General features: G+C 44.6%; 1 protein-coding gene and 1 non-coding gene across 2 annotated transcripts in view; one reads left to right on the top strand and one right to left on the bottom strand.

Moving 5' to 3' along the window:
• INPP5B (inositol polyphosphate-5-phosphatase B) overlaps positions 1-24,764 on the bottom strand; it is an 85,877-nt gene that overhangs the window by 10,468 nt on the left and 50,645 nt on the right. Inside the window, 12 exon segments of the mRNA XM_045374082.2 lie at positions 2,354-2,589; positions 3,418-3,580; positions 5,331-5,441; positions 8,203-8,338; positions 10,098-10,207; positions 13,156-13,267; positions 16,308-16,495; positions 17,542-17,658; positions 18,005-18,119; positions 18,920-19,021; positions 20,598-20,765; positions 23,421-23,517. Of these exon segments, the coding sequence (XP_045230017.2) occupies positions 2,354-2,589; positions 3,418-3,580; positions 5,331-5,441; positions 8,203-8,338; positions 10,098-10,207; positions 13,156-13,267; positions 16,308-16,495; positions 17,542-17,658; positions 18,005-18,119; positions 18,920-19,021; positions 20,598-20,765; positions 23,421-23,517 (1,655 nt within the window).
• On the top strand, positions 15,388-15,491 carry LOC123570909 (U6 spliceosomal RNA). Its single transcript, XR_006695127.2, has one exon. It is a non-coding gene; the product is annotated as a U6 spliceosomal RNA (small nuclear RNA).

Here is a 24,764-nt window from a genome sequence, read left to right as displayed (position 1 = left end):
CTGCACTCCAACCTGGGCGACAGAGCAAGACTCCGTCTCAAAAAAAAAAAAAAAAAAAAAAAAAGAAGTGGAGTTAGGAAGGGCATGGTGGCTTATGCCTGTAATCCCAACACTTGGAGAGGCCAAGGTAGGTGGATCAGCTGAGGTCAGGAGTTTGAGACCAGCCTGGCCAACATGGCGAAACCTCGTCTCTACTAAAAATATAAAAAAATTAGCTGGGCATGGTGGTGCACACTTGTAGTCCCAGGTACTGAGAGGCTGAGGCACGAGAATCGCTTGCAACCCAGGTGGCAGAGGTTGCACTAAGCAACCTTCCAGCTACTGGGGAGGCTGAGGCATGAGAATCACTGCAACGCGGGCAGCAGAGGTTGCAGTGAGCCGAGATCGCTCCACTGCACTCCAGCCTGGGTGACAGAGTAAGACTCTGTCTCAGAAAAAAAATAAAAATAAAAATAAGGGCCTGGCACAGTGGCTCACGCCTGTAATCCCAACACTTTGGGAAGCCAGGGCGGGTGGATAATCTGAGGTCAGGAGTTTGAGACCAGCCTGGCCAACATGGTGAAACCCCGTCACTACAGAAAATACAAAAATTAGCCGGGTATGGTGGCGGGTACCTGTAATCCCAGCTACTTGGGAGGCTGAGGCAGGAGAATCGTTTGAACCTGGGAGGCAGAGGTTGCAGTAAGCCACGATCATGCCACTGCACTCCAGCCTGGGTGAGAAAGTGAGACTCCAACTCACAAAACAAAACAAAACAAGCCAGGCGTGGTGGCTCACACCTGCAATCCCAACACTTTGGAAAGCTGAGGAGGGCAGATCACTTGAGATCAGGAGTTCAAGACCAGCCTGGCCAACATGGTGAAACTCCGTCTTTATTAAAAATACAAAAATTGGCTGGGTGCAGTGGCTCACGCCTGTAATCCTAGCACTTTGGGAGGCTGAGGCGGGCGGATCACCTGAGGTCAGGAGTTCAAGACCAGCCTGGCCAACATGGTGAAATCCCATCTCTACTAAAATACAAAAATTAGCTGGGCATGATGGTGGGTGCCTGTAATCTCAACTACTCGGGAGGCTGAGATGGGAGAATTGATTGAACCCGGGAGACGGTGGTTGCAGTGAGCCAAGATGTGCCACTGCATTCCAACCTGGACAACAGAGAGAGACTCCATCTCAAAAAAAAAAAAAAAGAAAAAAGAAAAAAAAAGTCAGGCGCGGCAGCTCATGCCTGTAATCCCAGCACTTTGGGAGGCTGAGGCAGGTGGATCATCACCTGAGGTCGGGAGTTCAAGATCAGTGTGACCAACATGGAGAAACCCCATCTCTACTAAAAACACAAAAAAAATTAGCCAGGCATGGTGGGACATGCCTGTAGTCCCAGCTACTCGGGAGGCTGAGGCAGGAGAATCACTTGAACCCGGGAGGCAGAGGTTATGATGAGCCAAGATCACGTCATTGCACTCCAGCCTGGGCAACAAGAGTGAAACTCCGTCTCAAAAAAAAAAGTGGAGTCTTTCTCCACTCGTAGAATCTCTAGTCTGGCTTCACAACTTGCTCTACCAATAAAACATGGCAGAAGTGGCCTTGTATGCATTTTGGAGCCTATGCTACAAAAGGCCTTACAGTTCTTCTCTCATGTTCTTGCTACTGCCTACAGAAGCCTGAGCTAGCCTTCTGAATGATAAGCCCATGTGGTGAGTGAAACCCAGAGAAAAGCTAACACCAAGACATGTGAGAGAGGCCATCTGGAGCCCTCCGGCCATCACAGCTGCCATCTGATTATAACCACACAAATGGGGCTAGGTGAGACCAGCAGAAGACCCATATTGGAAACCCACAGAATCATGAGAAGCAATAACTCAGTGTTAAAAACTACTAAAATTTCAGGATGGCTTGTAGCACAGCAATATACAGCTGATACACTAAGCAAGCTCTAGGAGGCTGAAGAATGTCTAAGTCCCTAGGAAGGTAGGCATAGGAATATCTTGTTTTTTTTTTTTTTTTTTGAGACGGAGTCTCGCTCTGTGGCCCAGGCTGGAGTGCAGTGGCCGGATCTCAGCTCACTGCAAGCTCCACCTCCCGGGTTCACGCCATTCTCCTGCCTCAGCCTCCCGAGTAGCTGGGACTACAGGCGCCCGCCACCTCGCCCAGCTAGTTTTTTGTATTTTTTAGTAGAGACGGGGTTTCACCGGGTTAGCCAGGATGGTCTCGATCTCCTGACCTCGTGATCCACCCGTCTCGGCCTCCCAAAGTGCTGGGATTACAGGCTTGAGCCACCGCGCCCGGCAGGAATATCTTGTTTGACTGGCTTGGCTGCTACAAAGTTCTAGATGTTTCTTTGTGGCATATTACTCACCAGCTCACTAATAGTTTCAAGTGGTAGGTCCAAGATTGGCTCTCTCATGTAACACAGTGTATGAATGGGAGACCCGAAACAGCTGGGCAGGTAATTCCCAGACACAGATAAAAAGTAATCCTTTCCCCTGTCCAAGTGCAAAACCAGAATGTCCTCAATTTTGTCTTCACCCGAGTTGAGCTTTGTAGCTGTCGTCTTATTTACGAAGAGCTCCAGTTCAATCTCAATGTCAGAATCTGCAGAGAAATTTTAAAAATAATGTTGACTGAGGGGAGGCCAAGAGGAAAGGGGAAAGAAAATAGGAGGGAAGCGGGTAAGCCATAAAGAGTTAGGAAAAGGAAAGAAAAGGTATCAGCCAACCAACAAGCATCTAAATGTGCTTAGCATGCAGGAGACATAAGAACAAAGAGTTTATAGTCCAACTGGGAATATGAAAACAACAAACAAAAACATTTGAATAGACAAATGCTATAAAATTCAAGTACTAAGGAGCATAGCTCAAGCTAGAAATACTAACAGAATAAGAAGACATGGATCAAAGAGCCTTCCCTGAGCCAGGTAAGATGAAGATGCCTGATTCAGTAGAAGTGTAATGCAATTATCAGCCTATGAATTATCCACAAAACACCCTTCATTGTTCCATCACATAGTACCATGCAGAGTGCGAAGGAGAAGTCAGGAAAAATGTGGATGGTACGTTCCAGAGCCAGATATAATTTCTGGATCAACTTCCCCATTATCAAGAGCAGATAATTGGGAGTTGATTATAGCAAGATAGCAAAATGGTTCCTTTAACAGCAGCACCTGATTTACAGCAATCTTATGTTTTCTCTTTCTGTGAAATTATGGAACATATAAATGACTGAGAATGCTTTTGAAACTGAACTCATGCTCCCCACTATTTTCTATTTTATTTATGAATGGGTTCATCTATAGGGCTTTTTAAAAAGCCTCAAGCAGAGAATAAAACACTCAAGCAAAAAGCTCATTTTAGGAAAATGAGCAAATATAGAGTAAGGCATTCCCCAAACCAGATACCAAGAAGCTAGGAACAGAGGGCTTACCAGGCAGGAGGAAGCCTCTGCTGGGGTTGGCATTCAGCCACTGCTTACAGTAAGACTCTTCATCAGGCTTGTTGATGAATTCAAAATGACAGGGTACTTGTCCATTATGAATTGTAAAGGATTCTACTTTCAATTGCATGTACTTCACATTCTGAAAACAGAACTGGGAAGAAGCCCGAGGCCAGTAAAAACCAGTGCCCTTTCCTCGGCAACCTGCCCAGCCACCCCAACTGGGCAATCCTTACCATGGAAAGAAAATGAAGGACCATCTCTTTTAAATGTTTCTGCTTTAAGTATTTACCTGGGAGGCCACAGTTCCCACTAAAGACTAGTTATCTGTGTTTAACCCAAAATCCAAAAATTCCATTTGTTTTTGTATGTCTATTTCCTGAAGAAAGTCAAAGTTTATATCTTCTATACGCAAAAACCATTTACAAAATACCCTTCACAAATTCCACTTCTACACATGAAGATCAAGCCCATCCTTCCAAGTAGCTGGACAACTAGGGCATTAAAAATGCCATCTGCGGCTGCCACAGTGGCTCAGGCCCATAATCCCAGCACTTTGGGAGGCCAAGATGGGCAGATCACTTGAGCTCAGGAGTTCAAGACCAGCCTGGCCAACATGGTAAAACCCCATCTCTACTAAAAATGCAAAAATTAGCTAGGCATGGTGGCACAGCCTGTAATCTCAGCTACTGGGAGGCGGAGGCAGGAGAATTGCTTGAACCTAGGAGGTGGAGGTTGCAGTGAGCCGAGATCATGCCATTCCACTCCAGCCTGGGTGACAGAGTGAGACTCTGCTTAAAACAAACAAACCAAACAAAAAAACGCCCTCACCTTAAACCCCGGTTTAACTTTGTAGAATGTCAAGTTTAATTGATCTTCCATGTGGCTCTTCCACAAAAAACCTTCAGACCTTATTCAACCTCCTATATTACCTATTCCTTTTCTATACTGTCTTCCCTCCCATCAACTCATGGGTATCCAAACTCAATTTAATCTCAAAGCAAAGCATCAGTAAGAAGAAAACTCCATTGCAAGAATACACAATAGTTATTCTAAAACCAAAACACATTTTGAACCGTATTCTGGTTTAGAAGAGCAGGACATGATGACCTAAGCCAACAACCTCTCTCTTCTCAGCTAACACCATCAGCCTCACTTTATTTAGAAGCAGTCTATGAAAAGACCACAGTCCAAGAGTGCTATAGGTGCCTCCTAGAACTCTGAGCTCCAACAGATGAGGAGATTTAAGCTCTAGGAATAGAAGAGCCCAACACTTTTTTTTTTTTTTTTTTGAGACAGAGTCTAGCTCTGTTGCCCAGGCTGGAGTGCAATGGCTGGATCTCAGCTCACTGCAAGCCCCGCCTCCCGGGTTCACGCCATTCTCCTGCCTCAGCCTCCCGAGTAGCTGGGAGTACAGGCGCCCGCCACCTCGCCCGGCTAATTTTTTTTGTATTTTAGTAGAGACGGGGTTTCACCGTGTTAGCCAGGATGGTCTCGATCTCCTGAACTCGTGATCCGCCCGTCTCGGCCTCCCAAAGTGCTGGGATTACAGGCATGAGCCACCGCGCCCGGCCTTTTTTTTTTTTTTGAGATGGAGTCTCACTCTGTCGCCCAGGCTGGAGTGCAGTGGCACAATCTCGGCTCACTGCAAGCTCCACCTCCCGGGTTCACGTCATTCTCCTGCCTCAGCCTCCCGAGTAGTTGGGATTACAGGCGCCCGCCACCACGCCTAATTTTTGGTATTTTTTAGCAGAGACGGGGTTTCACCATGTTAGCCAAGATGGTCTCAATCTCCTGACCTCGTGATCTGCCCACTTCGGCCTCCCAAAGTGCTGGGATTACAGGAGTGAGCCAGCACACCCGGCCAGAGCCCAGTGCTAATATTCTTAACATGTCCTTCCTACCTCTCGCTTGGACAGGGACACAGAAGGAATGTTGGCATTTTCCATCTTATCCAGGGAGCGAACAATTTCCTCCAGAGTCTTCCGGTAAAGCTCGTCATTTACGACCCTCACCTGAAAGGGAAACATCAGAGACTGAGTACCTTGGCTTCTGCCCATTTCCTCTTTCTCAGTATAGAGGGCATTCACAGCACTGGGAAATAGCAGTTGATAGCAACACAGAAAACAAAGGCTATAGATTTAATTAATTAATGAACTCCATTAACAATTGACTTAGAAGGATCTACCAGAGGCAAAGCTTGTGGTACAGGCATCTGCTTCCTGGTTACCAGAAAAAAGACGTGGAAGTGAAAGCATGGTTAGCAGTTAGTTCTGCCAGGTCTTAGGCCCAGGGCAGAAAAATGTTTGCCCAGTACCTAGCCCTCTTTTGCTTGCTGCCACCAACAGGCCAGCAGTGAGAACCTTTTCTAGGGCTTTGATTTAAAGCAGTGTTTCTTAAGCTTTGTTTGTTTGTTTGTTTTTGCAACAAGGTCTTGCTGTCACCCAAGCTGGAATGCAGTAGAGTGATCTTGGCTCACTGCAACCTCCGCATTCTGGGTTCAAGTGATCCTCCTACCTCAGCCCCCAAGTAGCTGGGACCACAGACACAAGCCATCATGCTCAGCTAATTTTTTTATTTTTTGTAGAGATGAGGGGTTTTGCCATGTTGCCCAGGCTGGTCTTAAACTCCTGAGCTCAAGCAATCCACCCACTTCAACCTCCCAAAGTGCTGCTATTACAGGTGTGAGTCATTGTAATGATAATAAAGTATCACTGTAAATAGATAATAAATAAATGAGAAGGCCGGTGTGGTGGCTCATGCCTGTAATCCCAGCACTTGGGGGGCCAAGGCAGAAGGATCACCTGAGCCCATGAGTCACTTGAGACCAGTCTGGGCAAGATAGCAAGATGCTGTCTCTTAAAAAAAAAAAAGGCCCAGCGCAGTGGCTCAGGCCTGTAATCCCAGCACTTTGGGAGGCCGAAGTGGGCAGATCATGAAGTCAGGAGACAGAGACCATCCTGGCTAACATGGTGAAACCCCATCTCTACCAAAAATACAAAAACTTAGCCGGCCATGGTGGCAGGCTCCTGTAGTCCCAGCTACTCGGGAGGCTGAGGCAAGAGAATGGCGTGAACCTGGGAGGCGGAGCTTGCAGTGAGCTGAGATGGTGCCACTGCACTCCAGCCTGGGCAACAGAGCGAGACTCTGTCTCAAAAAAAAAAAAAAAAATTAGCCAGGTAAGGTGACACACACATACAGGCATGCCTGTAATCCTACCTACTCAGGAGGCTGATGTATGTGGGAGGATTGCTTAAGCCCAGCAGATCGAGGCTGCAGTTCGCTGTGACTGTGCCACTGCATCACTGCACTCCAGCCTGGGTGACAGAACAAGACAGTGTCTTTAAAAAAAAAAAAAAAAAAAAAGGCCGGGCGCAGTGGCTCACACCTGTAATCCCAGCACTTTGGGAGGCTGAGGTGGGTGGATCACGAGGTCAGGAGATAGAGATCATCCTGGCTAAGACGGTGAAACCCCATATCTACTAAAAATACAAAAAATTAGCTGGGCGTGGTGGCAGGCGCCTGTAGTCCCAGCTACTCGGGAGGCTGAGGCAGGAGAATGGCGTGAACCTGGGAGGCAGAGCTTGCAGTGAGCCAAGATCGTGCCACTGCACTCCAGCCTGGGCGACAGAGCAAGACTCCATCTCGAAAACAAAAAACAAACGGGCCGGGCGTGGTGGCTCATGCCTATAATCACAGCACTTTGGGAGGCCGAGTCAGGTGGATCACGAGGTCAGGAAATCGAACACCATCTCTACTAAAAATACAAAAAAATAGCCAGACGTGGTGTAATGTGCCTGTCATCCCAGCTACTTGGGAGGCTGGGGCAAGAGAATCACTTGAACCTGGGAGGAGGAGATTGCAGTGAGCCAAAATCGCGCCACTGCACTCCAGCCTGGGCGACAGAGCAAGACTCCATCTCAAAAAAAATAAAAAATAAAAAAATAAAAAGGAAAGGAAGAAAAAGATGTCGACCTCATAGGTAATCAGGGAAATGTAATCTAACATAATAAAATATCTGCTTATTGGGTTGGCAAAAATTTTGAAGATTGATAAAACCCAATATTGGCAAGGGTATGGGAAAATAAACTCATACATGGTTGGCAGAAGTATAAAGTGGTAAAACTGTTGTGAGGATAATTTAGCAAGATCTAATAAATTTAAAATACATTTTTTATCTAAACCGCTAATTTCATCTCTAATAATTTCATTCTATAGAAATACACTGATACACAAAGACACATGTGAAGGGTGGTCACAACAGCACTGTGTATAATAGCAAAATTTGGAAATAACTTTATGACCATCAATACATACATTATGGCTCATCCATACTATGGAATACTTTGAAACCTTAAAAATAATGAGAAGGACGCTCTACCTTCACTGTCATGGAAAGATCTCCTAAGACATATTCAGTTGGGGGAAAAAAGATGTCCTCAGAGCAAAATGTATAATATGATCTCTTTTACAAAAAAGGAAAAATATCCTCAATGTTGTATACAGAATACTGACACACCCATTTATAAACATGTAGAGAAAGGTCTGCAAAAAGACAGTTCAAAAATGCAAAAGGGAACTTCCATGTATGAGGAAAACTACAGAGGCATACTAAAACAAACTTGGTTAAGTTGTTAATAACTGTTTTAAATTGTCCTAAAAAGGGCTTCCTCCCATTCAAAAGGAGAGGAAGAAACCAGAAAGACAAGAAATGGTCTTAGTTGTGAAAGCCAATTCCCTCCAGAACGATTACAACAGATACCAGCTGCCACCTACCCCGATGTTAAACACTGAGCTGACAGGCTTGTGGTCACTGGTCTTCAGGGCCATGTGGCTCTGGTAACTCAGCTGAGTGATGTTCTTCCCTTTCCAGAGGATCCGGTCACACCAGGCGGGAGCACGGCACTTCTCACTGAAATGCAAAGTCCACACTGGAAGTACTCACAGAAACAGCAGTGCCCGCTGCCTGGCAAGTGCCCTGGCTTAGGCGGGGAGTGATGAATCAGGGCCTTCATGACCACATGGCTAAGTCATCTGAGGCAGCAAGAGCAATTCAGGCCCATCAAGGGATAACATGTATCCTATGAGTATCATCCAAAATAACTATGAAAGCTCAAAGCCAAAACAGAGTTCAGACTGATTCTCTGATCTTTATCCTCCTATGAGAATCAGGAGGGAATAAAAAAACCAATCTGACAGTAAGCACTCTACTGTCTTTTTTTTTTTATTTATTTATTTTTAATTTTTCTTTTATAGAGATGGAGTCTTGCTGGAGTCACCCAGGCTGGAGTGCAGTGGCATGTCCTTGGCTCACTGCAACCTCTGCCTCCCAGGTTCAAGCAATTCTCCTACCTCAGCCTCCCAAGTAGCTGGGACTTCAGGTGTCCTCCGCCACAGCTGGCTAATTTTTTGTATTTTAGTAGAGGTGGGGTTTCGCCATGTTGCCCAGGCTGGTCTCGAACTCCTGAGCTCAGGCAATCTGCCTACCTTGGGCTCCCAAAGTGCTGGGATTACAGGCGTGAGCCACCGCACCCAGCCTATGGTCTTTAAAAGATCCTGGTTAAGGCCAGACGCAGTGGCTCACGCCTGTAATCCCAGCACGTTGGGAGGCCAAGGCGGGGGGATACGAGGTCAGGAGGTCATGAGGTCAAGAGATTGAGACCATCCTGGCCAACATGGTGAAACCCTGTCTCTACTAAAAATACAAAAATTAGCTGGGTGTGGTGGTGTGTGCCTGTAGTCCCAGCTACTCGGGAGGCTAAGGCAGGAGAATCGCTTGAACCCAGGAGGCGGAGGTTGCAGTGAGCCGAGATTGTGCCACTGCACTCCAGCCTGGCGACAGAGCAAGACTCCATCTCAAAATAAAAAAAAAGATGCTTTTTAAGCTAGTTAAGAGAACAGGCTCGAATTCCCACTGCCTGGGTTCAAATCCTACTTGTACCCCTTGTCTGCTTGGGGGCCTCTTTAATTTTTCTATGCTTCAGTTTCCAATCTCATAAAATGAGGTTAATAAATCATACCTACTTCAACAGGTTCTTGAGGATTAAATGAGAAAATAAGTACATCAAATAGTACATGGCACATGGTAAGCACTAATAAAAAATATTAACTGCTGACTTTGGGAGGCTTGAGGTCAGGAGTTCAAGACCAGCTTGGCCAACATAGTGAAACCCCATCTCTACAAAAATACAAAAATTAACCGGGCCTGGTGGCACATGCCTGTAATCCCAGCTACCTGGGAGGATGAGGCAGGAGAATCGCTTGAACTCGGGAGGCAGGGGTTGCAGTGGGCCAAGATCCAGCCATTGTACCCTAGCCCGGGTGACAGAGGAGACTCCATCTCAAAACAAACAAACAAAAATATTAACTACTGTGTAATGTCCAAGTACCAGCTAAGTTAGTTGGAGTCATCTCATCCTAGGCATAGCTGAAAAGTAAATCAGTATTAAAAATTATTATGAAACAAAAGGCTAAGGCAGTCACAAAGTTAATACATGGGAAAGAAGGCTGCTTCATGAGCAGATACTGAGAGAAAATCTTTGACCAGAGTACAAAACATGGGGAAAAAGTCACAGGAAGCGTTTATTCTTCCTTAGGTCCAAAAGGGCAAGTGCTTCCCAGAATTTCTGGGTTTCCGTTTGCTCAACCCTTTGAAGCAACCTCTGACCTACCTGGTATCCCAGTCGTCAGAGCCCGTATCATACTTGTAAGTAGGCTGGAATGTGAGCTCACCCTCTGTGAAGCCTTCAAAGACAGTCTTTGCGGCCACTTGAATTTTCAGCTATACACAAGGATGGAAGATAAAACAAATCTCAGAATAAAAAGGTCAAACTCTGAATTAGTGGAGAAAAGGAAATCAATCGGGAATTCAAACTCTAACCCAAAGGAAAAAGCACCAAAAGAAAGTTATTCTGTAAGGTTTTTTTTGTTTGTTTTTGTTTTTTTTTTTTTGAGACAGAGTCTTGCTCTGTCGCCCAGGCTGGAGTGCAGTGGCCGGATCTCGGCTCATTGCAAACTCCACCTCCTGGGTTCACACCATTCTCCTGCCTCAGCCTCTCGAGTAGCTGGGACTACAGGCACCCGCCACCACGCCCGGCTAGTTTTTTTTTTTTTGTATTTTTTAGTAGAGACGAGGTTTCACCATGTTAGCCAAGATGGTCTTGATCTCCTGACTTCGTGATCTGCCCGTCTCAGCCTCCCAAAGTGCTGGGATTACAGGCGTGAGCCACCGCGCCCGGCCTTCTATAAGATCTTAAGTTAGCTAACTCCTAGGAAGTGAACAAGCTGAACACTCCTTTGCCTGTATATGGTTTTTATTTTTTATTTTTTACGTTTTTAATGTTTTTAATTTTTATTTATTTATTTATTTTGAGACAGAGTCTCGCTCTGTGACCTAGGCTGGAGTGCAATGGCGCGATCTCAGCTCACGGCAACCTCCGCCTCCCAGGTTAAAGTGATTCTCCTGCCTCAGGCTCCTGAGTAGCTGGGATTACAGGCATACGCCACCATGCCCAGCTAACTTTTGTATTTTCAGTAGAGACAGGGTTTCACCATGTTGGCCAGACTGGTCTCGAACTCCTGACATGATCCGCCTACCTTGGCCTCCCAAAGTGCTGGGATTACAGGCATGAGCCACTGTGCCCGGCCTAATCTTTTTTATTTTGTAGAGTCTCACTCTGTCACCCAGGTTGGAGTGCCATGGTGTGACCATAGCTCACTACAGCCTCCATCTCCTGAGTTCAGGCAATCCTCCTGCCTTAGCCTCCCAAGTAGCTGGGACTGCAGCTGTGCACCACAACACAGCTATATTTAAAAATTTTTTAGAGACAGGGTCTGACTATGTTGCCTAGCCTGGTCGCAAACTCTTGGCCTCAAGTGATCCTCCCACCATGGCCTCTCAAAGTATTGGAATTGCACGTGCAAGCCATTGTGTCTAGCTAAGGCTCTTTCATAAGAGCATAGCTACACCCAAAGGGCCTGAGTATCATCTTACTGAGATATCTTTAAGATGATTAGGTACCACTTAACAAACTAATAGTTTTTCTCTTCCAGGTATCAAACACTTCATCTGTATAGCACAGTTGCTGCAAATATACACAAAGATAGAACCGCATTGTCAAATTAGTTATGTGAACTGGGGGAAGCTCTGTGCCTTGGTTTCTCCATTTGTAAATTTTGGATTTATAATAGAATCTACCTCATAGGGTCTTTAGAAAGATTCACTGTCAACTTAAACAGTGCCTGACACATTAGGAAAACAGCTAGCATCCTTCCTATTAATTTTAGGAGCGTCTTCCAGATCACACTCTCAGCAAGATCAAAACCACAGGTGCTCTTCTCTCTTCCCTGGAGCACCACACTTGGCACTGCATGGACTGGTGAAGAACTGTCAGCTCTACCATTGCACACGATCAGCTATTTAGTAGATACTACTTGCCAAATTCCTGAAAAAAACTATTTAAAAAGCAACAGAAAATAGTAAAAATGTAGGTATGAATGTAAACTGATGCTTACGTATAGACCTTAAAACCATGTAGTAGGCAGATAACACACAAAATGGGTACTATTACTTCAGGAAAGACCAGAAAAGAAGGCAAGTAGAGATAGGTATCAAACTACAAGGGAAAGTAGAATGCCTCATACCAGAACACAGAGGAGATAAACAGACAAAGACATAACTAAGTTGAGATTCTTTTTCTTTAATTAATCTGCACTGGGGAAAGTAAGATAATAGAGGCCAGGCACGGTGGCTCACGCCTGTAATCCCAGCACTTTGGGAGGCCGAGGTGGGTGGATCATGAGGTCAGGAGTTTGAGACCAGCCTGGCCAGCATGGTGAAACCCCGTCTCTACTAAAAATATAAAAAGTTAGCCAGGCATACTGGCACGCGCCTATAGTCCCAACTACTTGGGAGGCTGAGGCAGGAGAATTCCTTGAACCCAACAGGCAGAGGTTGCAACAAGCTGAGGTCACGACACTGCACTACAGCCTGGGTGCCAGAGCGAGACTCTGTCTCAAAAAAAAAAAAAAAAAAAAAAAGATAATAGAAAGATTTAGATTAATGACAATACCAAGGTTACTAAAAGGGAGGATACAGAACAACAACAACAAAAAAGGACTTTAACATTCTGAACAACATGACCACCTGAACAGGTCTGAAATCTACTGAGAGAAGTAGCCAGAAAAAAGTCACAGAGAAAGAGATTCTCTTGTACTGTGAAACAGCGAGTGCTCTGAGAAGGAAATGCTACGTCAAGCAATGATGGAGAACAGCAGGTTACAGAACTGATTCCTATAGGAAGTGAGGAAAGCCATTTAGGAAGAGCTGTCACACACTGGAGAAGTCTGCTAAGGAGAAGCACAGAGGAGAAGGAGGCTCATTCTAAAAACAATTATTACATCATCTTAAATATACCAAGTCCTTTCTTTACAGAAGCTTGGTACTCTTTTAGCCTTAACTTCAGACCTCTTGAATAAATGAATGAGAAGATGAGACAGAGAACACGCTCTTGCTCCCAAAGGAGACAAGGTGCTTCAGGAGAGAGCCAATGGGAGACAATTATGGAAGAGGGAAATGCAGATGAAATGAAGAAATGACTGGACAACATCAGGAACTCAGGGAAACCTCCAAGCCAAAGAAGAAGAGGCTGGGAGTCTGGAAGCCAGGCTTTTCTATGCCCTCACGGTAGAGGACAGCCGCTGGAAGGGGGCACAGGTGGCCATCTGTACCTGATCATATGCATACAGGGTTTGAAAGTCCTTCTCTTCGATGAGCTTTTTCACTTTTTCCACATCCAGCTCTTCTATCCTGTAGTTGAGGTCCCCCAGCCACAAGATCACGCTGTGAGGACAGAGCACAAAGGTAACAGGGTTTAGGAGGAACTTTAACCTGACCTACCCAGAGTGCTTCTGACAGAAGGCCCCTGAGGCTCAGCCTCTTGGGAGGTGGGTGGGAAAATGGCTCAACTGTTTGGGAAATTTTTTTCTCTTGCCATCCCATTTAATATTATAATGTGATGCTTGCTCAATTATCTTGGTCCAAGTTCATTTTAAACAGCCTTGTGTTCTCCTTAATTATTTTATTCTTGTAGGTTGGAAAGACAGTCTAATAAGATCTAAAAGATAGTAATTTACCCCATTCCTGGGAAGAGGACAAAAACATCAAGAATCGAGAGTCATGCCAATCACCCAGAGACCCCAACTCAGATGATGCCACGATGCCACCTCTGCCTCTGTGTATACTGCAGTCCACAAAACACACTCTCAGCCTTTGTTTCTAGAGCAGAGTTCCTCTGAAACAAAGTTCAAACTTTATAGTGGAGCCTGGATTTAACCACCGGTATATCATCGGTTGGCTCTTTCTGCACTGCTGAGTGGAGTGTAGAAGGTGTTTTATTCCTTCTGCTACTTTGGGAAAAAGCTAACTGAAGCCTCTCTGATGATACTGTACATCTCATTAAGTCTAATACTGCTGTATCTGAAGCCAACAACCACGTCATTAGAGAATATGCACAGCAGTACACGCACACCAAAATTAATGCATCCACAAACTAAAAGCAGACAAACTGACACATAAGCTGTGACCTCACAAACTAGGATGCTGCAGGTTCACCAGAATGGAAGAGCTCGGCTGCAAGACACTTCCTGCTAGGCTCCCTGGAGAAGAAAAACCATCCTGTCAGCTTCCAGAACACCAAAAAGCTCCAGATAGTTCCACCTCAGCAGGCAGGACAAGAGGCGTAACTCTGTTTGCTCCTTGGCAGATATCATGGCCCCGGTGGCTTCTTCCTCTTCATAAAAGAAGTAGCAAAGCTTCGACTGTTATCGTAAAGTCTAAAATTCTAAGTCTTTGACTTTAGACAAATAGGAAGTTTTAGAGATAAATGAGATAAAGTAAAGAGAAGAAACAAAAATTAGCACAAGATGCTCTCAGCAGCTGCAACTATAGCTTTGTAAAGTTGGATTAAGAGGAAAAAAAGACCAAGTGGAGGCAAACAAATGTAGTCCAACTCTCAATTATACATGCTCTGGAAAGAACAGATATATAAAATCCTAAAACATACTTCTAAAAACTGGGTTTGAGATGCTCATTCTTTGGTTGTTTTCTTCATAATGTTGGATGTAGGCAGACCCAAATTAAAACAAATCTTAAAAAAAAGAAAAGAAAAAAAAAAGAAATCTTAACCAGAACTCAGACGACAATATAGCTGTCAACTGCTGTTTTGTCATATTCCCTGCTCAAAATAAACTTTTCTCTCTCCTTTCCTTTCTTTTTTCTTTTTTCCTCTCCTTGTCTTTCCCCTTCCCTTCCCTTTCTCTTATCTTCCTGCCTCAGCTTCTTGAGTAGCTGGGATTACAGGCATGCAGCATCACACCCAGCTAATTTTTTAATTTTTTTCAGAGACAGGTTCTTACTATGTTGCCCAGGCTAGCTAGTCTTCAACCCCTGGACTCAAGTGATCCCCCCACCTCAGCCACCTAAATTGCTGGGATAACAGGCATGAACTACTACATCCAGCCTCACTTTCTTCTTATTTCTGGCTGCTATATACTATAGCAGCCAGGGACTCTCACACATGTTGATAAAATTAAATACTGAAAAAATAAATGGCCGGGCGTGGTGGCTCATGCCTGTAATCCCAGCACTTTGGGAGGCCGAGGTGGGCAGATCACGAGGTCAGGAGTTCAAGATCAGCCTGGCCAACATGGTGAAACCCCACTCTACTCAAAATACAAAAATTAGCCGGGCGTGGTGGCACGTACCTGTAGTCTCAGCTACTCAGGAGGTTGAGGCAGGAGAATTGCTTGAACTGGGAGGTGGGGATTGCAATGAGGCAAAGATCGCGCCACTGCACTCCAGCCTGGGAGACAGAGCGAGACTCCATCTCAAAAACAAATATATAAATAAATAAACCTGATACTTTCCCAAGAACACATGATACTTGAGAAATACTGTAGAGTGTGCTTGCTTCGGCAGCACATATACTAAAATTGAAATGATACAGAGAAGATTAGCATAGTCCCTGAGCAAGGATGACATGCAAATAAAAATTTAAAAATAAAATAAGAAGGCCGGGCACAGTGGCTCACGCCTGTAATCCCAGTACTCTGGGAGGCCAAGGTGGGCAGATCATGAGGTCAGGAGATCGAGACCATCCTGGCTAACACAGTGAAACCCCGTCTCTACTAAAAATACAAAAAATTGGCCGGGCGTGGTGGCTCAAGCCTGTAATCCCAGCACTTTGGGAGGCCGAGACGGGTGGATCACGAGGTCAGGAGATTAAGACCATCCTGGCTAACCCGGTGAAACCCCGTCTCTACTAAAAAATACAAAAAACTAGCCAGGCATGGTGGCGGGCGCCTGTAGTCCCAGCTACTCGGGAAGCTGAGGCAGGAGAATGGCGTAAACCTGGGAGGCGAAGCTTGCAGTGAGCTGAGATCCGACCACTGCACTCCAGCCTGGGCGACAGAGCAAGACTCCATCTCAAAAAAAAAAAAAATACAAAAAATTAGCAGGCGCCTGTAGTCCCAGCTACTCGGGAGGCTGAGGCAGGAGAATAGCGTGAACTCAGGAGGCGGAGCTTGCAGTGTGCCGAGATCGCACCACTGCACTCCAGCACTCCAGCCTGGGCAACACAGCGAGACTCCATCTCAAAAAAAAAAAAAAAAAGTAAGAAAAGAGAAAGACTCTAGAGATCTGCCAGATGGCAAGTTAGGAAACTAAATGTTTTCAAGAGATATAATCCATGTATAACCAAGAGGTGGCAGCTACCACCATTGCGTCAATAGGAAACCACCACCAGGTATCTCCCCATGAAAAGACAGAGCCCACAACTCTATGTACTCATGGTGAACCACATAGGGTGGAAGCTCAGACTCACTCATGCTTGCTGATGGTGAGAGGGGGACGGCTTGGGTCAAGCTGACAAAACTGCATTCGAGAACAAATGTCCTTATAGTCCTGGTTCCTCCTCTCATACTCTTCAATGTGGGCTGCCAAGTGAGAATTCACAACGCAGATGCTGGTGTTGTGGAACTGGAACCTGATCGCCACGCCTCCCTTGTTGCCCTGTGGAAAGGATCCCCAAAGAAATCCAATTCAAACTTAATTGTGTCAGTCATTTAAACCTACAGACTTTCTGGTTGGGCGCAGTGGCTCATGCCTGCAATCCCAGCACTTTGGGAGACTGAGGCGGGTGGATCATGAGGTCAGGAGTTCAAGACCAGCCTGGCCAAGATGGTGAAACCCCATCTCTACTAAAAATACAAAAATTAGCCTGGTGTGGTGACAGGCACCTGTCATCCCAGCTACTTGGGAGGCTGAAGCAGAGAACTGGTTGAACCTGGGAGGCAGAGGTTGCAGTGAGCTGAGATGGCGCCACTGCACTCCAGCCTGGGTAACAGAGTGAAACTCTATCTCACAAACAAACAAACAAACAAATCCCTACAGACTTTCAAAATGTTTTATCTTAATCTTTATAATAATCCTGTGGGATTACCTATATTGTACAGATTAAAAAAAAAAAAAGAAGGCAGAATGACTAGCCAGTCAGCGGCAAAGCTGAATCCACAACCCAGCTCTCTCGATCTCCTGGCCTCACTTGATCCACCCACCTTGGCCTTTCAAAGTGCTGGTATTACAGGTGTAAGCCACCGTGCCTGGCCCCAAAATCTAGCTCCCTTAATCCAGTATTCTTTTCACTAAATCACAGGCAAACCATAGGTGCCCTTTGCCACACAAAGCTAAGTTCTCACAGAAGAACCTAAAAACAGAACTTTAATGGCCTCAATAAGAAAAGGAAATTGCAAACCTACTATCAGCATTCTTTGTTCTTCTGAATGACCCAGCATAGTTTCTGCAAGATACTTCATGGGTGAAATGGGAGGATCAACTGGAGGCTCTAGTGTTGGTGAATATGAGGACAGGCGCAGGCAGTCCACTAAAATACAGTTTCTAAATAGTTTGCTCGACTGAGCCCTGCTTGAGGGTATGATTCATCTTGGAATATTGGCACCTTCCAACTGGGACACGTGTAGTGACTGTGTCATCAGAAGTGGTCAATACCTCAGGCGCTAAGGCCCTCAATGTGCCAAACATACCAACCAAGGACTCACCATCCTCCCCATGATTCCTGTCCCCACAGTCTCAGCTTCCACTTCTGAGACATAAGCTGCATGCTCCTGTTTGACATATAACAGCAGCATAATCCCAACCAATCGGATAAGCTTCACCTGGAAAAGAGAGACATGGCATTAAATAGAAACTGCAAACAGGAATAAATACCCCAAAGGAAACATGGTCTGGAAGCTGGCTGAGGGTATTAATGTGCCTCCTTCTCCACACTAGAACACAGGTAATCATCTGTTCAACTCACCGAGCACGCTATGTGCTAACCTACGAGTGCCAAGACCCTGCGTCTTTCCCACCCAGTGGCACCCCTTCTGGAAGATCTGGAAATGAAAATTGTGGGATAATTAAGACTGGCTTAAGATAAAGGTCATGGAAAAGGTGAAAAATGATCTTGGGATTTCCCTGCATAGCCACATAAAATTAAGAAGTCCCTGACTCCTCTTTTACCTTTGCATATTTGGCATCTGGATGAAGACCCTCTGACACAGCTTTGAACCACTCTTCTTCCTTTGGGGTATCGTGAAAGAAAAAAGCTTCCTTACTCAGATCGAGCTCCTGGAACCTATTTTGAGAAGCAACCAGTTAGATAGTAAAGAAAACTAATGTGCAAATGACACATTCTCAGATTGGTTGAGGTGCATAAGCCGTAGCTTTCTAGCTAAACTTCAGGACCCTCAGGAGGAAAAAATAAACAAACACTTAGAGCCAAGGAACTAAATGCCAAGGAACTTTCCAGGTGCTTTTGCAAACAAAAACCCATTTCTTTTTCATGACCAGCTTATGAAGTAGTTCGAAGTGTCCCTGTTTTACCTGTAACCCCTAGTTCACACAAGCACCAACTGGCAAACTGGAATTCAAACTTTGGTCTATGTAAATTACGAATTCTAGTTCTTTTCAATATACCATACAAGCTCTGCTGCCCCTTCCCACCAGTAATGCCCAGTATAGTGATGAGAAGATTAAAAAAATTTTAAAAAATAAATAAATAAATAAAAAGACTAACTGATGGGACTTTCTTCAGCTAACCTTCCTTCTCTGGCAAAAGATAGTTTTGCTTTGTAACCAAAAATGTATTGAATGTCCAAGCAATAAAGTTCAGTTCAGGATGCACTGAGTTCAGGATGCAATTCAGGATTTTAACAGAAGATTACATTAAAAACTAAATATTAGCATTTAAATGCCAAGCACTCCACTTTAAGAGTGGCAGACGCTTGCTTGCCATGAGGAAGAACATCAAACAGGGAAGCAGCTGTTATCAGGCACCTGTTCGTTTTTCAAATCCTTCACCTGCTGTGAAGACCCATCCTTCAACCACAGCTCTGTGTGCTTGAAGATGAAGAGGACTAGAAGAGAAGCACTCACCCTACGCAATAGACATCTGGGGCCTGGACACCATCGCTCAGCCAGGGCCGGAGGCATTCTTTGGGGGACTGCCCATTTACATTGTATGTTCCCACAAAAAACCTGTCACCAAACAGAAATAATTAGTGACTCCGAATCACCATGGAGATAACAGGAGAAAGCATTTCATGGTGATTTATGCTGGTTTCAGTCTCTGCAGACTGGCATTTTAAGACAAAAGAAATATCATTTCTAACCTAGACCAGGACTGCAGCACCAAGGGGTGACTTGTGGTCTGTCATGGTATCTGTTGCTTTTGTGATAACAACTTCAAACAGTACAGGCCTACTCTGAACCTTCCTACTTCCTTTAAACAGCCATTACCCAGCCATTATCTGCCTAATTATTTGCCTTGTATATACTACTGAAATGAAAAAATGAAAAGTGCTTTGGTAATTACTTTTGGCAAGAAAGCAACTCCAGTATTCAAAAAACTACTTCACCATAATTGACAGTTTATATCCCTAGAAACAATGTTATTTTATCTTGTAGTCCCAATGCAATCATTTTGAAAGATCTAGCAGAATCTCACAACCTTTATTCATCTAGCTTTTAGTAATCTTGCCTAAAAAGATTACCAAACACCAGCTAACTTCATTTTACTAATTTCATTTTAAATGACTTTCTTCAAAGGCCCAGAATAACCAAGGGAGTATAAAACCTTGGAGGGATACATAAGAATCAGGAGGCCAGGTGTGGTGGCTCACACTTATAATCTCAACATTTTGGGAGGCCAAGGCGGGAGGATCGCCCGAGCCCAGGAGCTTGAGACCCGTGCGGGCAACATAGTGAGACCCTGTCTCTACAAAAATTAAAAAATTAGCTAGGCGTGGTGGTGCACATGTGTATTACCAGCTACTCCAGCAGCTGAGGTGGAAGGGTTACTTGGGCCCAGGAGGCTGAGGCTGCAGTGGGCTGCAGTGAGCTGTGATGGCACCACTGCATTCCAGCCTGGGCAACTAGGTGAGACCTTGTCTCAAAAAGATAAAACATAAAAAACAAATAAATAAAAGAATCAGGATGGTGCTCCTTCTTCTGTACCCATTTGCATTTGTCTCTGCAAATATTTCTGTAACTATCTGCAAGTCGTGTCACTCCCACTATACCACACCTACCACAGTGCCCACCTAGAAAGGGCACAGAATAGGCCGGGCGCGGTGGCTCAAGCCTGTAGTCCCAGCACTTTGGGAGGCCGAGACGGGTGGATCACGAGGTCAGGAGATCGAGACCATCCTGGCTAACACAGTGAAACCCCGTCTCTACTAAAAATACAAAAAACTAGCCGGGCGAGGTGGCGGGTGCCTGTAGTCCCAGCTGCTCGGGAGGCTGAGGCAGGAGAATGGCTTAAACCCGGGAGGCAGAGTTTGCAGTGAGCTGAGATCCGGCCACTGCACTCCAGCCTGGGCGACAGAGCGAGACTCCGTCTCAAAAAAAAAAAAAAAAAAAAAAAAAAAAAAGAAAGGGCACAGAATAAATGCCTGTTAATGAAGAGTGAATGGAATCACTCATTTCAAAAATGAGAGGAGAGATTCTATAGAAGAGTATGCCTCCAAATCCAGGTATAGGGGGAAGTGACCAAATTCCAGAAAGTCAAATGATCATTCTGCTCTGAAAACATCCTAGAACCCAGTTAGCTTACCTGAAGTTCTGGATATAGGTGTAATCCTCTTCTTTTTGTACTAGATGTGATTTCACAATTGTATCTCGCAGTCCAAACTTCTGCATGGATAAAATATGAGCCTTGTCTGACACCGTGATAGTGGAGGAGCGAACCATGCCAGTAATTTCGGACTTGGATTTATTCTGTCTGGAAAAACAAAATATTTTTTTCATATGTGGATGAGTCCCTATTGCAAAATGAATGAATACAAAGCTAAAAGTTCCCATATACAAGCATCTAAGTCACAGAAGACTAAAGGAGGCCAAAGTAAAATTTATTTACTAAAACCACACTATTTCTTTGTGGAATTAAGTAAATTTATATTTTGTTGATTGTATAATATATTGGTCTGGAGATTTTCCTGATAATAGAGTCACAGAATCTCAGACCAGAGGGGCATCTTAAAGATAATCTAATTCCCTCAGTTCTAAATGAGAAAAATGAAACCCAGTGTCATTAATGCCTCACCCACATGAATGGTGGCAGAGTATGGGATTCGAACACGTAATTGACAGGTCGGGTGTGGTGACTCATGCCTGTAATCCCAGCACTTTGGGAGGCCAAGGCAGGTAGATCACTTGAAGCCAGGAGTTCGAGACCAGCCTGGCCAACATGGCAAAATCCCATTGCTACCAAAAATACAAAAATGAGCTGGGTGTGGTGGCGCATGCCTAGGCTGAGACACAGAACTGCTTGAACCTAGGAGGCAGAGGCTGCAGTGACTGGGTGACAAAGTGAGACTCTGTCTCAAAAAAAAAGAAAGAAAAAAACTATAAAACCCTCTAGATCCTTTGACTTGATCATTCTATTCTGTACATCTATTCCACAGAAATAATCCAAAATAAAAAGAAAGGCAATGAAAATGTATATTTTATTACTATTTGTGTTGTACTGTATTTATAGTTGTAACTAAAATACCAACACAAGTGTTTTATCTTGACCAGACAGATTCCGGATATGTTCAGTAGGGGGCACTGGAGTACAGACTTCAGATATTTATATAATAACACACCTTGGGGGCAAGTAGGGAAAGAGTAAATAAAACAGGATAAAAGTCACTTCAGAGTCAGGAAACACCTAAAAGAATGAAAGAGTGAAATCAAACGTTTCTAATCTACATTTTCAAAGAAGCGCTAGACTGCCAGTTTCAAATTCCAGATTGGCCACTTGCTAATTCTGGGACCTTGGATGAGTTATGTAACTTCTCATCACCTGAGTTTCCTTAATTGTAAAACAGAAAAAAGTACTTACCTCTTAGGCTAAAATAAGATAGTCCAAATAAGAGCAGGGTGCCTGGCAGTAAGTGCAAATAAACTTCAGGTTTTTTGTTTTTTTGTTTTTTTGTTTTGAGACAGAGTCTCGCTCTGTCGCCCAGACTGGAGTGCAGTGGCCGGATCTCAGCTCACTGCAAGCTCCGCCTCCCGAATTCACGCCATTCTCCTGCCTCAGCCTCCCGAGTAGCTGGGACTGTTATGCCCAGACTGTTTGTTCCCCAAAGAAGACCACCAGAGTCCAGAGTCAAAGCCAAGCGGCAAGGATCTTTACTACAAGTTCGAACCTGGTCCCTCCTTTACACAGTATACAAGAGGGCCCCGAACAATGCGAGCGTTTGCTTTTTATAGCCCGAAAGTTGCAGGGGAACAAAGAAATTCTTTTGGCTCCTGCGCTTTCAGTAACCTTGAACAGCTGTCCCCTTATCGGAGACTTTCCAGGTGGTGTTTGTACTGGGCTCAGGGAGTTGGAGAGATATATGGTGGTATGTGGTGGGATGGGAGGATGGGATGTGTTTGTGCTAGGCTCAGGGAGTTTTGAGCCCGGGGCTGAGGAATGTGCCCAGCTCCTTTCATTCCCCCCTTTTTTTTAGGTATTTTTAGAGTTAATTTTGGGTTTTATAAGTTTGATTTTGTTTTAGTGTTTATAGGTTGGTATTGGGCTTTGAGGACTATGAGTTGTATGGTGTTAAATTTTTTTTAATAAATTGTAAAATTTTGTTAATAACATAAGGTTTTACGGTAAGTAGAAATAGTAGACTTAGTAGGGGTTTAAGGAAGGGGGCTAACAGAGAAAACATAGAGGAATGTCACTATTGGTCTGTAGTTGAAGTAAACTGTCGTGTTTTTATTTTAGTGTTTAATTTGTGTAACTGTTAGCCCGGGACTAAAAAATGTGCCCAGCTCCTTTCAGGACCACAGGCACCCGTCACCTTGCCCGGCTAGTTTTTTATATTTTTTAGTAGAGACGGGGTTTCACCATGTTAGCCAGGATGGTCTTGATCTCCTGACCTCGTGATCCGCCCATCTCGGCCTCCCAAAGTGCTGGGATTACAGGCTTGAGCCACCGCGCCCGGCCAAATGTCAGGTATTATTAAGAACATTTCCAGCCAGGCATGATGGTTTACGCCTGTAATCCCAGCACTTTGGGAGGCCAAGACGAGAGGATCAGATGAGACCACGAGTTTGAGACCAGCCTGACCAACATGGAGAAACCCCATCTCTAATAAAAATACAAAATTAGCCGGGCTTGGTGGCAGATGCCTGTAATTCCAGCTACTCAAGAAGGCTGAGGCAGGAGAATCACTTGAACCCAGGAGGTGGAGGTTGCAGTGAGCCGAGATCACGCCACTGAACTCCAGCCTGGGCAACAAGAGTGAATCTCTCTCAAAAACAAACAAACAAACAAACAAACAAAAACATTTCCTAGGCCAGCTACCCTGGGACAAGTTACATTATGCCCAAAATGGTCTCAGTACTATGAGGAGAACCTCAGTCCTACAAGGGACAAATGAAGGGAGAGTTGCATTACCTTGGTTGCAAGCTTTCTGGTTTATCTTGACCCCTGGAGCTTTGGTCCACAGGCAGTCCCTTCCCATTTGGCCTCAAACCATCAAAGTTAGAACCACCTAAAGGGAAGGGGAAGAAATTAAAATATACATACATAGGCTGGACACTGTGGCTCATGCCTGAAATCCCAGCACTTTAGGAGACCAAGGCAGGTGGATCACCTGAGGTAAGGAGTTCGAGACCAGCCTGACCAACATGGAGAAACCCCATCTCTACTAAAAATACAAAATTAGCCAGGCATGGTGGTGCGTGCCTGTAATCCCAGCTACTCAGGAGGCTGAGGCAGAAGAATTGCTTGAATCCGGGAGGTGGAGGTTTCAGTGAGCCAAGATGGCACCACTGCACTCCAGCCTGGGCAACAAGAGCGAAACTCCATCTCAAATAAATAAACAAATCATACATATGCTTTAATATACAGAAAACAGCTTCAGAAATTGTAGTCTAGGAATTATTGGTAGTCCAGATATTGCTTGAAAAGGCCTATGCTGATGTCTGGGTGAAGTCCCACAGACCATACATAGAAGAAAAAAGTATCTCATTGAGGTGTCTCTACTGCTGAAAACGTAACTATTCCAGCTAGTCTAACTCCCTTTTCTTGGATACAGGGTACATTAAGGAAAGCATAAAACTACGAAATCTGAAAACCTACCTAAGTTTTATCACCTGCTTTACTATTTATTACCTCCTGACTTTGGAAAAGCCATCTAACCTCTCTCAATCTCAGTAATTTGACCTGTCCTGCCTTCTTCACAGGTTTACTGTAGGGTCAGCTGAGTTGACATATGAGTAGGGACTTTAAAAGCTATACAACATATTATAAAACATAACATAGTGACTTCCACTCCAAAGAGGAGAAAGGCAAGGGTTAGAGATTAAAACTGGAAATAGTCGAAGAGCTCTAGAAAATGAGAAGCGCTTGTCATTGTTGACAAATTGCCGTGAAAACCAGAGCCCAAGGGCCCAATCCAGAAATATTCTGGGAAAGTCATTAAACCAAGATAAACCTGGAAAGGAAAATTAATCTGCCAATAGCTTCTCTGCTCTTTAAAAGCCAGATCTCTTGTCAACAGGGAACAACATGAAGAGATCACAGAGATGTGATTTTAAAATCCATGTTACGGGAAGGAGCTCTGGAGGAATGAAACACCACTGAAGAATTTTGCTCTGCGGACTATTACTAAAATGGATTTCTCAACCATGCATTCACATGAACCAGAAAAAACAAACTTTTGAAAAAAGAAAGCATAATCATTTGAACATGAAAATAATTACACTTCAATGCCTCCAATCAATCACCAAATGCTAT

Source organism: Macaca fascicularis, chromosome 1 (assembly GCF_037993035.2).
Source record: "Macaca fascicularis isolate 582-1 chromosome 1, T2T-MFA8v1.1".
NCBI lineage: Eukaryota > Metazoa > Chordata > Mammalia > Primates > Cercopithecidae > Macaca > Macaca fascicularis.
Note: the sequence above shows the minus strand (reverse complement) of the source record. Positions and strands in the feature narration are given on the sequence as shown.